Here is a 16,165-nt window from a genome sequence, read left to right on the forward strand (position 1 = left end):
TAATATACATGAAAACGTTGACGGGTAGACTCCATGATACAGGTCTCCAAAAACACAAATACCAACAAACAACACATAAATGCACGAATGCACGTATAAAAAGAAAATGTGGTATGATTGCCAATGAAACAACTATCCACAAAAGACCAAACTGACACAGAAATTAACAACTAGAGGTCACCGTACGGCCTTCAACAATGAGCAAAGCCCATACCGCAGAGTCAGCTATAAAAGGCCCCGATAAGACAATGTAAAACAATTCAAACGAGAAAACTAACGGCCTTATTTATGTAAAAAAAAATGAACGAAAAACAAATATGTAACACATAAACAAACGACAAACGTAGCATATATGTTAATTATCAGTGTTTTATTGTTTTATTTTTTTAGCAAGTTGCCCTGTACAAAGTAGTAGATAGTGTAATATTTCTAGCTTTTAGCGGTTCTGCAGCACATGCAAAGAAGAATAAATAAAAAATATATTGTGTTGTTTATTTGTTTTTGCAGCGGTAAAAATAAACAGTCGCAAAGCGAAATGTACTCCTAAATACTAAACAAAATCGACCTATAACTAGAAGATCTATGTCGTTTTGTAATTTATCATTCATATTTTCTTCAATATATCATATTTTTAGACTACCATTACCCCTTGACATCTTTCTTTCTTTTGTTTTGTATCATACATTTTAGATTGATGAATCAATAATACATTATCCAATTGTTACATTGTAAACTAAGTATGGCACAAATCTTGAAACTTGATTGGACACTAGTAAAAAAGTGGGTGGATAAAGTTATGGGAAATTAACAAGTGGCCAAGTATATATAGATTACAATAATAACTCATCAAATAGTTTATTTTCGTGATTTCTATAGGCTATGAAGTAACAGACAATAGCAACAGATATTTAAACCAAACAGGTATATTTCATTAAATATTCGGAATAATGGGGCTATTTGTGGGTCTATGGTGGGTTTTTTTTCTGAAACAAAATGATTTCTTTGTGCATTAGAGATGTTTAAATTAAAACACGGAAATTATTCATGACCTCTTCTCTATTTGTTTATTAACTTGATGTTTAAAATCAAAGTATTTCACTAAGAATATGATTCCTCTCACGACAAGAGGTGATTATAACTTTTAACCTTTCGTTTCCTGTAAATTATCTGTACGAGTCTTTTTTCTCCAAAACATGAATGTGTGTTTCATTTTGTAATTTAAAATTGTCAATGAGTTGTTATATTCACTACAAAAGTCAAAAAGTCTGAAAAGACCAGTTTTTGTCTGAATTAGCATGAATTTTTACTCGACATTCTTAATTTGCCTGAATAACTTTTAAAAATTCTTGACATAGTATGAATTTGTCTAATAAGGTTCTTGATTTTTCTTGACAAGTGTCTTGACAGTATGAAAATTGTCTTAACATTTCTTGACACTTCCTGTATCATCTTATAAGAGTCTGGATTAGTCTCGACCAATTCTTGACTGTCTTAAATGTGTCTCGATATGTCTTGACATATTCTTGACATTCTTAATAATGTCTGAATATGTCTTGACATATTCTTGACATTCTAAATAATGTCTGAATATGTCTCGACACATTCTTGACATTCTTAAATATGTCTTGACACTATCTCAACAGGATAAATTTCGCCTGAAATGTGAACAGACTTATTATTCCTGTAGTGGAAGATATTAGCAGGCAAAATCGAGGGAATTGTGCAAATGATGATACAAGCATGAAAATTACCACAAAGCATCATTATTATATACTTTTAAACAAACAACTGCTGGCCATTAAAAAAAATCATTTTTTCAAGATGGCCACCGCCGTTTTCTAAAATGGCTGTTTTTTCAGTTTGAAAATACTGATTTTTTCTGGAAAACTTTTCGTTTACCTTCTTTTAGTGAAAAACTACTGTCAGGTTTGGTAGCTACCTTCCTCACATGTGAATAATTCACTAGACATGAATATTTGACACATACAGGGTTTGCGCATGCGCGAAAATGTTACAAAATTCATTTAAAAATATTTCAACTATTTAATATAAAATAAGTCATTTGGGATTTCCAATGATATTATGATCTGGTTTGATAACATTTTTCAAGGTTATGACACATATGATTTAACAATTTTGCGCATGCGCAAACTATTTATAGACATAATGAGTGATTTGTATGCACTACCAGGGCAAACTGGTATAAATCGTAGTTCATCTCATTACTCTAAAAAGCAAGTAAGTGTAAAATCTATGATGCCACTGTTTAAAAACAAGCCCATTCAGTTGCAATAATCAGGTATTTGATGGATAAGACGGAAAATGTGGTAAAAACGAGAAAAATCTCGATAGTAACGGCAGATCACCCACTTTTGGTAATGGATATTCAGTGGGAATTGCCTGATTTGTACAGAGGATTGTAAGGTGGATTTCACATTGAAATGACTTGTTCTGGGTGATTTATAACGTGAAGGTAGATGGACACATGTGTCATGTGTCCTCACTAAAACCAGCATTGCAACACATAGAACGGCATATTCTTGTATGTATGTTCAAATGTACCTAGGACTAGACACGCGCATCAGATAACTCTATGTATTTTAGCTTGAAAGGTATATATCGGCTTATTAAAGCTAAAAACAGAAATTATAATCATGTCATGACTCTGTGACGTTCAATGATTTGATAGACTGGCGTAAGAAAATATAGTCATCTCTACCACAGTTCAATTCCTGGCGTTAAATTATAAAATAACAACTTCTTGTGAATTTGGTAGTATGCTCATTTCATGAGTCAGATTTTGTACAAACAGTCCATATAAAGCATGATACTGTATTCATTTAGGTCTTGATCGTGTAACATATTCTCGATCGCGACCGACCTTCTCCGACATATGGCTTTCCTTATCTTAAGTCACCCACAGGTGGCAATTGATTTTGAAAATGATAATTTTATTGTACGTAAGACCAGAAAATATTTTTTCTTATAACACAATTGATCAGACAAAAACAGAATAATGCAATTGTAAAGGGCGATGTGTTGTCAAAGGTTTAACCGAAGCCCTCATTTAGACGTATTGATGATAGCTAGACCAGAAGTCAGTAGACTATCAGATGAATTTGCAAGATCTAGTAGTTTGAGGCATTCTATAATAGATGAACGACTTGATGAACACAAAAGGATTTCTTTAAAAAGATCAAAGGCAAATAATTTGTAGATCGTTTGAAGCAAATACAAAACGAAGGAGAACCGGTTTCTTATAAACAGATCAAAAAGAACAACTTCCTATTATGTCGGTAAAATAAAACTGTAAACGTTTTTGTAAAAAACAAAGCTAGAGAACCTTAGATATCTTTTCTAGACTTTTATTTCTTGTCGCAGTGGACAAATTGATTTGGAATATTTCTTAATCTATAAAGACAAACTGCTCCTCCGTTTTTGTCTTCGGATGTCATTTTAAACAGTGGTATTAAATCGGTGCAAATGGATAAACTTGAAACATTTTGCAATTTGCAGATCCAAATTCTGACGCATTTATCGTTGATAAAGCAGCAATGGATAATTCCAGGCCACCTTGTAGGGAACACTATTGGATGATTTTGCAATTGTGTTATACGGCCTTAAATAAAATATTGCATCGATAAGTATTCAAGAGTAGATATTGTGTTACATGTAGATTTACTAAATGGATCATTGAAAGGCTAGATGTGAGAAGACAAAAGTTGGGTTTTGGAGTAGTTTTCTCTATGAAGATGACAATGAAACGAAGTGTCTTGCCGACAGAAATGCTTCTGTAGAGACTAATAAGGATACTTTCCATCTATTCCTTGTAAGCATGGAGAAGCAGATATACGAATGTTTGTCCATGTTCGGCCTGATTATGAAAATTGTTGTAGGACGGTAATTTAAGGTAGCACCGACACAGATGTAGTAGTATTAAAAATTGCAGCACTCCAAAAATATGGTGGAACAAACTGTGAATAGGTTTTGGTAGGAATGAAGACTTTTGATGGCTTCCTGTACGTGATATATCAAATGCGTTTGGTCCTCGTGTAGCTACTCTTCCTTTCATTCATACATTCAGTGCATGTGACACTAAGGGAATAGGTAAGTTTGGATGACATGGGAAGTATTTCAACATGTAAGGGACGTACTTATTTCTTTGCTGAAGTATAAAGACACATACAAGGACACAAAATAAGCATTTGTTTGCATCATGTATGACAGAACAACATCACTATTTGCTGTTAACGAGGCACGATGTAAATTTTTACCAAGGAAGCAGCGGCATTGTGATGTAGTTCCGCCTACAAGAGTTTTTTTTTCGGAGGACATCCAAAGAGCAGCGTATCAAGGAGGATAAGTTTGGGCTCAGCCTGATTTATGTACCAATTCATGAACACTGGGGTTGGATGAAAGAAACAAATCGAGGACTTCTTCGGCTGCCGTTAAAGTTGCATCCTCCGGAAACTTTTGAAATGAGGAGGCGAAATATCCTATTGTGTTGGTGACTGTAAATGCTACCGTTCTGTCCTTTCTTGTACGAGTTTTGTTATTGGCTACTGTCCGATAATTTTAAGATACCGAACCTGTCTTTCTAACAAAACTAGGCATTTAATCTTAACAAAGAATGTGATATCACTTGTTAAGTTTAATGATGAAAATTATAAAAAAAAAATACGTTTTCCAAAATTTTGCCGCCATTTTGAAACCGGAAATCACTCTTTTTTGTCATTTATGTGTTGTTTTTTGTACTTTAAGAACTGTAATTTAAAGCTTAATAAAACCTTACATTGGATTATACCTATAACACAACTTTCAAAGATTTACTTCTGGCAAGGATTTGTATATCACTATACAAATCCTTGCTTCTGGATATGACGCCATTTGCAAAATGATCGGTGGCCATCTTGAAAAAATGGAAATTTTTTATGGCCAGCACACTTATTTCTTTTAATTATCGTTTAGTCCACCTGTATACCAAATTTCATGCTTGTATTTCATGCTTGTGTTATTACTTGTTAAGTTGATGAAAATTATTAAAATATTTTTTAAGTATTTGCCTCTAATTTGGAACCGGAAACCACTATTTTTTTTCTTTTATGTGTTGTTTTGCCGTACTAAGAAGCTGTTTTTAACGTTTTATAATATCTTACATTGGATTATACATGACACACCTTTCAAGGATTAAAATCCCTTGTAAAATTGCTTGAAAGTAAAAAAAAATCGAAATTTTTGACTCGTTAGCCGACATTTTGAAACCGGAAATCACCTAAAGTTTCATTAATGTATTGTCTAGTCGTAATTTATGAACTGTCATTTTCTTTTTATCAAATTTAACAATGGATTTTACATATAACACACCTTTCAAAGGATTAACAAATAATGGCTAATTTATTATTACGCCATTTTCAAAATGTGTGGTGGCCATCTTGAAAAAATGATTTTTTTTTCTGGCCAGCAGCGGATTTTTTATAAGTATCATTTAGTTAACCTTTATACCAAATTTCATGCTTGTATCACGATTTGCACAATTATGTCCATAATATCTCCCACTACTGGAGTAGATGATAATTTATTTTTAATCTTTGGGAATTATTCAATTTGTTTTTATGTTAAAATAATTAACTTCATAATTTTGATGGAGAAAATTCATTTTAATTCAATTTTTCATCATCAAAATGATGATTTTCATTTTCATCTATCAACAAACTTTTTAAATTGTACTGGCATGGTCAGTCAACTGATAAGTTGTATGGCTGATTACAGGTAAATCAGTTATTTCTATTTGACAGTTGCGTGTACTCTGGGGTGTGGAATACCTCAATTTTATGGGGAACATCCTGTCCATGTGTATTCCAACAGGTGACAGTACACAAATTGTTCTTTTATTAAATGAATGATTTGTATATTATCATGATTTGCTATTTATATAAACCACATTTTGGTACAATAATTATTTACCATATAAACGTTGAGTTTTGTGAATGTTTAATGAAATATGTCTACAGTATGATTGGTTTTCATCATTTAATTTATAAGATTTAGGAATCAAAATTTGTAATTATTTAAAAACCCACATTTAAATTATTTCATACTTTAGATTTCATAGCTATATTTGCATTTGTAAAAATATTTATATGTCCAAATTTTCAATTATTTTACATGCCCAACTTTTATTTTTGTTGAAAGAAGTGTAACTTGAAACAACAGTATATCATATAAAGAGAAATAAAATAAAGATAAAGTTATATCATGTATATTGGTCATGATTTGTAGAGCTCAGAGCTGTCAAGTAAATTTTAGACACAATTCAAAATGTTCAGAATATGTCAAGCCATACTGATAAAAAATAAGAATGTCAAGAATATGTCGTGAAATTTCAAGACAGTATTCAAATGTCAAGAATTTGTCAAGAAATTTTAAGACAATATTCAGAATGTCGAGAATATGTCGAGTAAATTTAATACAAATTTAATATAAATGAGAATTTGTCAAGAAAAATTAAGACACAAGTCATACTTTTGGAGAATGTTGAGTAAAAGTTCATGCAAATTAAGACAAAAATTGGTCTTTTCAGACTTTTCGACTTTTGTAGTGATTGTAAATAATTTGATTCTTATTGATATATCAGGCTAATACTTATTGTTGATATCATATTTAATTAAACGGCGGGCGTTATTTGTCATATCTAATATAATACCTTTTTTCTTTGTACAGAGTTAAAACTACGAGAATGTTCGCCCTGTCTGTCATTGGTCTCGGTATTAGTCTTGTATTTATAAGTATCATCACGCAAAGTAAGATATATTGATCGATTTATCTGTTCAAATGTATACTTTATATTTTGATGTCTTCTATTTTGTTTCTATCTGTTAAAGTACTTCCTTGTTGCTTAAAGATTAGAACATGTCAATTTTCACATGTTTTATGTTCTTGTCAATATATTTTTGAGTGGTCCGATTATAGACATTATTACATAGATAGAAATGAAATACCATGATATTCAAGTAATTTGAATTAGACCATTTTTTTACCTGTGAAGTAAATCAGTTGATATCAAGCCTCTGAATTTATCAAACATCGAGAGTTGCTAAGAATTGTGGATAATGTTACATCAAAAAATGGTTTCCTGGATTTTCTACTTTATTTCCATTTAAAACGACCATGCTGAATGCAATAAAAAGAATATGTCATCCAATAATTCACATATAAAAAATGCTTAATACGTGACCGATCAACATAGATAAGTATACATTAAAAACTAACAATGTATAAAATTTTAATTTTTATATATTTTGTCGTTTTGGGATCGTTCATACCTTTAACCAGGCAATTTGTGTTAGAATAGTTAAAGATAAAAACTTAAAAAAAAAGGAAAAAAATAAATTCGTGATTTAATGTTTTGTTTCTTGGTATTTGTGTTGGAAACCTGTAAGATCAAGTCTACCGATCAATTTTTAAATTTATTTTATACGACAATCAAAATCTAGTTAAATTTCATTTTTGGGGTAAAATAAAATAGAACTTATCTAAAATTGTGACCTGTAATTGGTGTTTACTTATATCATCAATGTAGAGTTTGCGCGTTAACAACAAGATACGCAAGAAACAAGCATGAAATCCCCTTTTATTAAGTTGAATAAGGAAACTTCATTATACCGTCAATTCTGATCATTAGAGTTTTTCAGTTCTACTGTATTATTCAGTTTTGCTCGAGGCGAACTATCAAAGTCTAAAATACATGGTATTTCTTAAGATAATAAGATAAGATAATAACTATTTTTCTAATGTGTCACGTATTGATCTTACAGATAGATATACAAATTCAATCTACAAAACAGTTGAAACAAAGATCACTACCCAGCCTACATAAACTTGCGAGACACTAAATTTACAATTAAACACATTAAACATTGTTAAAAGTGTATCATTTATACAATATTTACAAGCATATTTTTTTAAATGATATAAAAATTATGTTCACTTTTGACAGTAATTAAAAAAAATTAATTAGATTAACAAACCAAATCTTTATTAAAATGCTAATGTTCTGATAATATAGTAATAAGAGTGTATATCTCTATTAGAGGCCCAATATATTCAATTTGTTATTTGGTAAAATCAGTGGTTTCGATAGTAACATGCACGATGACATTAAGCCGTTCAATAAAAAGAGGAAAATATTAGATTTGCAGACTTAAGCTTATTGGAATATCATCATTATAAATACAGCTTTATTAATTATATTTGATAATACATTATTCAGAAACTGAAGCGCAGAATTGTTCTGACACAAACGTACAGTTCTGTCTCTTAGCTTACAATAGCGTGAAATCACAGGCAGTCCAAGACAAGAACACAATTTGCAGGTCAGATCTAGTGTTATATAGAACTTGTTTTGTTATTTGCGCAATTAATAATAATTGTTTTCATCCATTAAATACAACACGCTATAAATAAAAACGAGGTATTTATGAAAACAGTTACACTTTTGATAAATGATAGTAGATATTTTTAGAAAATCAATTAAGAAATAAAAAAATATTATTTTCAGAAAACAGTAATGTTGTTATCAACATACAATTTTTATATAAAAACTCGTTTCTTTGCTATTTCATTGTTTTGTTTATTTTAAAAACAGTGCAGGAAACATCTATCTGCAATGTTTGAATAAGGTTTCTCCTGACTGTGATGTCGATGAGACCATAACTGAAGCCAGAAAGGAACTATCCCAGAACGGTTGTGGTTAGTTTTTTTTTTATCAGAAACAGTAACCACACTGTAGCTAATTCATATTTTCACATTTTCCAAAACACTATTAGAAGAATTGATAACGGATTTTTCTCCGTAAATTTCACGACACAGTGTCTGTAACATCTTTAAGTATGTTGACAAGATTTTAGATGAAGTTATGTTTATCTATGAAGTAATTATAGAAAATAGAAATGTATTAAATGGCTATGTATAAAATAAAATAAGTTTTACTGTATATTCTCCCTTGATATTCAGTTATATTGTGTGTAACAGGGATACTTGGTGGAGTACTGTACATTGAGTAATTTGTTAAAACAACAAAGAGTGCAATTAAGAATTTATGAATGTTAAAAAACAACTTTGTTAAATCTTTATTTCCCCTTATTACATTGACGTGAAACTAGTAAAGCGCTTCCTATTGCTGTGTATTTTTTAACTTGCGTGTTGTGTACCAAGTAAACGTCTGATACAAATGTACATTTGAAAAGTTCTTTCTCAGTTTTCATTTTCGTAAATGATAACGGTGTATTTTCGATTGTCCCGTTTTTTAAAATAATAGATAAATAATAATATATTGGAAAATCTGAAAGACTTTGTGGGACAATTGGAAAGATTGAATGATCTAAAATCGGTAATGGTTTTGAAAGTAATTTGTGGAAGAGTGTATACGATAATTAATCGTATGTAGACAAAACGCGCGACTGGCGTATCGACTTATAAGTCAAGTACCTTTGATAACTATTTACTGATTATTAATGAATTTAATTTATATTAATCAGAATTAAACAGATCAGTTGTTTTTACATATTTTATTTTGTTTTAATATGATTGTAACATTAAGATAGTAAATAGATTTTTTCTTTACATCAGTTTCCAAACCATTCAGCCTTGCTCGTAAAAGTAAAAAGAAGAAAAAGAAGAAGGATGGGGATGATGATGACGACGACGGAGATGATAACAATTGTATGTGTTAAATTAAGATAAAAAAAATATAATTATAAGAAAATGACTCCGGATAGTGGTAGTTTCCCTCATCTTGCTATTTGTTTTATTAATAAACCATGCATTATAGATATTTTAGCTTTCTTTTATCAAAAGTCCATTTTGACTGAATATTTATTCCACAATTCAAATTAACATTTATATCAATGTTGATATGTTTGTGCAATAACTAATTTTGGTTTGATGTTGCTATACAAACAACACATTAAGATTAAGAGTGTGACACGGTTTTGACGGCTGTACTCTTATATTACATTTTACCAATTATGAGGGGGAAGGACCTATCCTGGATTTTTATTCGAATTTTAGGATGTCGGGATTTCAATTTCTTTAAATTCGGGACCTCGGGATTCTATGTTTTTAAGCCCGGGATTTCGGGATCGGGAATCTTCCGCACCCCCCCCCCCCCCCTTAAAATATGTCTGTTGGTTTGTCCACACATTGCTGTCAATTAAATGGAATTTAATGCGACTTTTCATACTAGTGGGAAGTAAATCTATCTATAATACCTGATTTAATTCACCATGTTCTACATAGAAAAATGGATGTACCGAATCAGAAATGTGACGTTTGTTATCCATTCAATTGATTGGTTTGGTATCAGATCCTGGTATATATGAGGATTTTGTTTTAATAATCACTAGGTCTATGCCACTGCTGGAAGAGTTTTTTCGTCGAGCGTATCACCAGCCCAGTTGTAAGAACTTCTGTGTTGACATGAATTATCATTGATATTGTCATAACTGAAAACAGCTGTTTACAAAACTTTAAAATTTTAAAATACTAAGGTTTTTTCTACCTCAGGAATAGATTACCTTAACTGTATTTGGCAAAACTTTTAGGAATGTTTAGTCCTTAATTCTCTTTAACTTCGTTCTTTATTTCTTTATTTTGATTATTTTACTGCTTAGTCTTTGAAACGAAACGCGCATCTGGCGCAAATTCAAAATTGCAATCCGGTAGCTTATGATGAGTATATTGAGCTTTTTTTTTTATTTCTGCCATTAGATAAACTTTCATTTTGAATTTTCTGCGGGGCTGTGTATATTTGCTACTTTTACATTGGAAATTTTGGAAGATTTAACATATAAAAGTATGAGACTATCAGAACTCTAAATTTGCTTTTAAATTTGATCAATTTGGAACTCCCTCATAATGATAGAAATAATTGAGGACAGGTAAAGTGTAAAACACAGTATAAAGTGAACAAAAAATATCAAAGGTAATACACAGGTTTTGCCAATTTAAGTGACACTCCATTTAATTGGCACCACTTTATGTTAAATGAAAAGTCGGTAATTTTGACAAATTTAAAAAAAAATTTAAACTTAATGTCCCAGTATTGCAATGTTGCTCATTATATTTCAAAAGAAATGTCTTTCCTTTTTTTCTACCATATTATCAACAAAATGTTACCATGCATTTAAATTTTGCGCAGCTTTCCTTTGCAATAAATTGATGATTATTGCATTACATATTACGAATTTATCATATTTGACATTCGTGGAACACGATATCAATCTTCAATCAGTTTATCTGATACTTTCTGTCTATTTAAAGTAAAAAGATAAAAAAAAAGCAGATATTTATCTTATTTGAACGTTTTTCAGAAATCCATTAGTTATCATTTCCGTTATTTTATGTTGAACACTTAAGAATTCTGGAATTCCGGACCATTGTGAAACACATAAGGGGAAAATACGTGACAATAGGCTATATTAGGTTCTTCAGTGATATATTTTGTAACTCGACCTAATTTCCTCTTCAGTGTTCTTATATTGTACTTTTACTTCAATATATCCGAGGTTTTGGGGGGGGGGGAGTAGAGTTTTCAAACTTATTGAACCCCGCACGATTCTGTATATATCTGTCCCAAGTAAAGAGCCTGTTATTCAGTGGTTGTCGTTTGTTGCTGTGTTACATATTTGATTTTCATTCATTGTTTTTTAAATAAATCTGGATGTTATTTTTCTTGTTTGAATTGTTTTACATTTGTCATTTCGGGGCCTTTTGCAGCTAACTATGCACTATTGGTTTTGTTCGTTGTTGGAGGCTGTATAGTGATATATACTTTTTGCCTTCTATGTCTCTGGAGAGTTGTATCATTAGCAGTTATACTACTTCTTCATATTTTTATATAAAAATAGGTGAACCGCACGATAAATTGCAAAGCATTAGCTTAAAAACAATTATATATATAAAAATTGCACAAACAATTCTATAGCTCTATCTTTGGGTGGCTTAAGACACCATTGCACCATACAACTTCATTCAAAATAGACCATCCAACATATTTTATTTCCGTTTAACACCTTTATTAATTCATTGATTGTAGTTTTTGGGAAGAAGGTGTGGCCAATATAGATTAACGTTCAGCTAGTAATCGTTCATTTAATTTTTTATTGTTATATATGATGACCATGTTTAAAGATGTCTTAAAATAACTTGTTTTTCTTTGCAGTTAGTGGTGCAGGAAGTATTCACCTCAACCTGGCAGTCATTGGTTTAGGACTTACATTTTATACGCTTGTTTAGATGCCGTATTTTTATACATCAATTTGAATAAACTACAGATACATGTATATGTATTTGTTTGCAAAACTGTTTAGGATTAACATTCTCATTCGAATTTACTTTGACACTTTTGAACTGATTGAATTGATCGATTAAAATACGAACAATTGAGAAAAATCTGTTTCGACGCTTGAATACTTTTCTTATTTTAATCTGTTTTAATAAATTTCTGAAAAGAAATATATTTAACAGTTATTATTGTTGAACTTTAATGTCCCCCTCCCTAGCACTTAGTACTTATTGTACATAGTTGTATATATATATATATATATAGCTATATATATATATATATATATATATATATATATATATACAAGTCTAAATTGAAAACAACGTTCAAACCTATGATTGCGTTGGATAAAAACCGCAATTTTTATACGTGTGCATGTAAAACAAATTCCGTTGTAGAAGGGTCTAAATACAGCACAAACAACATTTTCGAAAAGAGCGAAAACGTGAAAAAGTATATTTAAACAAAACGCATTTGATTAACAGGTTGAACAACTGATGTTCTTTAACCCTGCTGACTGCCATTGGCGATTGCCAAATAAAATTGATCACGAGATGTAACAAAATGGATTTTAATAAATTTAATACTAAACAGAAAACAATAAACTTGTGGCCCAGATGTTATGCCACAATCATAAGGTTTCAATATTTTTTTGTACACAATATCTAGATTTCGACAATATATGTCTCTTCAGTGATGTTAGGGATCGAAACGGTATTTGGAAGGCCTACGTATATATATATATATATACAACTCGTCTAAACATCAACCCAACAATGTTAGATCTTCAAATTGTTTGTTCTTTCCTCGCCAAGATTCGAACCCATGCTACTGAGATATCGTGACACCAAATCGCCTGCACTGTATCCGGTGCGCTAGACCACACGACCACATTGGCAGCGCAATAATAAAGCTTTTGGTGGCCGGTTGTTACCTTTCCTCGTCAGTTTTAATCTAGCGTCATAATACATGACGTACAGTCAAGTCACAACGCTCGGCAGGAAAATAATTATAGATTAACAGATTATATTGTAGAGTTGTCACTGACTTGGACGTACTTATAAATATAATTATTTTCTGTGGCTGTATCTTGCATTAATTTGTAGGGTCCTTTACTATAGATAATTGAGCTGATCTGTAACAATAACATCTCCATGCCTTATATATAATGTACTGTATAACGACGCTAGATTAAAACTGACGAGGAATGGTAACACCCGGCCACCGAAAGCTTTATTATTGTGAAGCCAAGGTGGTCGTGTGGTCTAGCGCACCGGATAAAGTGCAGGCGATTTGGTGTCACGATATCCCAGTAGCATGGGTTCGAATCCCGGCGAGGAAAGAACAAAAAATTTACAGATCTACCATTGTTGGGTTGATGTTTAGACGAGTTGTATATACATTATGTACACAGCCATGTATCACCATCATTGCTGGTGATCCGATGGATAAATCTGTTGTAGAGCTGTCACTGACTCAGACGTACTTATATATACATATATATATATATATAGATTACTAATAAATCCAACATTTATAATGTATAATAGTTTCACCTGAAGATTGTCTATGATAAGGTCAAGTAGAAATGGGAGTACCTCTGCAGGTTATTGAACTGTTGAAACAATTCCCTGAAGAGTCTGAAAGTGCATGACCTGATTCCTGGCAAAATATTCAAAAGTCCAAAAACCCTTATTTTTCTGGTGGTAAGGTAATACTTGTCTTTTGTGTCTATGCTAGTTTTTCTCGTCCTGATGTGCAGCAGATATTTTGTATTTGGACACTAACATGCATCATTTTATAATTTTAATATATTGCTTTTCGATTCGAATTATTTTTGGTAAAGGTTTGTTTTTTAACGATTCTCGCAGTACACCTAGTTTTGGAGAAGACGTTACTAAGTTGTAAAACTTGTGTCTGATCCTTTTGTCATTTTGAACAATAAAATATGTTTAAACTAAACCTAGTTATACATATTTTTCTATATACCACGGCTAAACAAGTTTGTTATCTTCATTTTCTTTATTTACGATGATGTAGATATTGTTAGAAAAAGTCATATTTAAAAATAAGATGATGTAGTTTGACTACATAGAAAAAACTTTTAACCCTGGCCAAAATGACAAGGAATATAGCAACTATAGGCCACCGTAAAGATTCTTTTCACCAAGGAAGGTTTCCTATTTATTTATCAACGTCTTTGATTGCAAATGTTTTGACATGTTTAATGTGTGCAAGAATTGCCGAACTCCCAGAAAAATTCAAAACAGAAGGTCCTTATTCAAATGGAAAAATCAAAAGCTGAAACACATCAAACGACAGGATTACAACTGTCATATTCCTGACTTGGTACAGGCATTTTCTTATGTAGACAATGGTGGATTGAACTTAGTATAAAACAATATTCCTGCCAAATGTTGTGACTTGACTGTACGTCATGTATACGTATCAATATAAATCAAAGAAGGTGTGGTGTGATTGCAAATGCAACAACTTTCAATCTGATACCTTATGCTGTAGATGTTAGCAACAATAGGTCATAATACGAATTTCAACATTGAGAAAAAAAATACTGCATAGCAGGTCAGGTTTTAATTTTGTGATCCCGGGAGGTAGTGGTAAACAAGTTAACTATGCAAACCATTCAACGTCTATACACCGACCATAAAATTAAAGGGCCTAATAACTAACCTCCATGGATGTGTAAAATGTCAATGTTAAATAAACATCAACACAATTCTTTAAAACTTGTAAACTATGTAAAAGTTTCAGGTGAATGAACAATGATGAGTTGGTGGGGCCATATAATATCCATGGAATAGAGACTGGCAAATGCATTCGAAATATCATTGACTAAACTTAAGACATTCACCATGTCCACCTTATGCTGAAACATCTACTTTAACATATAATTACTGCAAAACATTCAAAGTTAATAAAGCATGAATGAGAAGGAAGCAGATCAAACTCCGTGGAAAATTAAATGTGCCAATGCTAATAAATCTCGTACCAAATATTATTGACCTGATAATAATATTTCCCCTTAAATTTGACCTTATCATAGACAAGAACATTGTTAATGCCGCCGCCGTTAGTAACAGTACGCGTAAGTCTTACTTTTTAACTAAGTCGACGCGAGACAAAAGCAATCACAAAAACACAAAACAAAACGTTAAAAACAGATATGAGAACACACCCAGTTACTGAATGTCAGTTCAAATTCAATTACAACTTATGACGTCCAGTATCACTGTACTAGTATACATATTATTTAAGGTGCCAGCTGAAGGACGCCTATGGGTACGGGAGTTTCTCGCTAAATTGAATTCCCATTGGTGGCCTTCGGTTGTTGTCTACTCTATGGTCAGGTTGTTGTCGCTTTGACACATTCCCCATTTCCTTTCTCAATTTTTAATACAAAATCGTGTATCAAAGACTTAAATAACAACAAACATCTAACATCGAATGGATTTCGTATAAAGACTTAATTAACAGCAGAGAAAAACATGACATTATGCAATGCCAAACTAGTGGTAACGACAGATTGTACAACCATATGTGTATAATAATAATATTACCTTTGGTTTTAATTTAATAATAACAAACTTATATTATGATTTTACCGATAAAAACAATATATAAAGATATAATAACTGAGCAGAATTTGTATCCTTTTAGAATAAGTTAATTCAAAGGACCGATAAATATAACCGCATCATATCTCAATTATCGGGCTCGGTAAACAAACGTCTCCGTAAAATTTAAAATGTGCCTTCCCGTTTGAAAAAAATCGCAGTTCGAAATCCTTTAATCAGGGTAAAC

The 16,165-nt window shown here is 31.5% G+C and overlaps 1 protein-coding gene across 1 annotated transcript; it reads left to right on the forward strand.

Moving 5' to 3' along the window:
* Nucleotides 1–848: 848 nt before the first annotated feature.
* LOC143082131 (uncharacterized) lies at nucleotides 849–12,522 on the forward strand. The gene is made up of 6 exons (XM_076257686.1): nucleotides 849–921; nucleotides 6,721–6,800; nucleotides 8,270–8,372; nucleotides 8,645–8,748; nucleotides 9,628–9,720; nucleotides 12,221–12,522. The coding sequence occupies exons 2-6, from the start codon at nucleotides 6,737–6,739 to the stop codon at nucleotides 12,292–12,294; spliced, it is 438 nt and encodes a 145-aa protein (XP_076113801.1). The 5' UTR covers nucleotides 849–921; nucleotides 6,721–6,736; the 3' UTR covers nucleotides 12,295–12,522.
* The last annotated feature ends 3,643 nt before the right edge of the window (nucleotides 12,523–16,165 follow it).

Source organism: Mytilus galloprovincialis, chromosome 7 (genome assembly GCF_965363235.1).
Source record: "Mytilus galloprovincialis chromosome 7, xbMytGall1.hap1.1, whole genome shotgun sequence".
Lineage (NCBI taxonomy): Eukaryota > Metazoa > Mollusca > Bivalvia > Mytilida > Mytilidae > Mytilus > Mytilus galloprovincialis.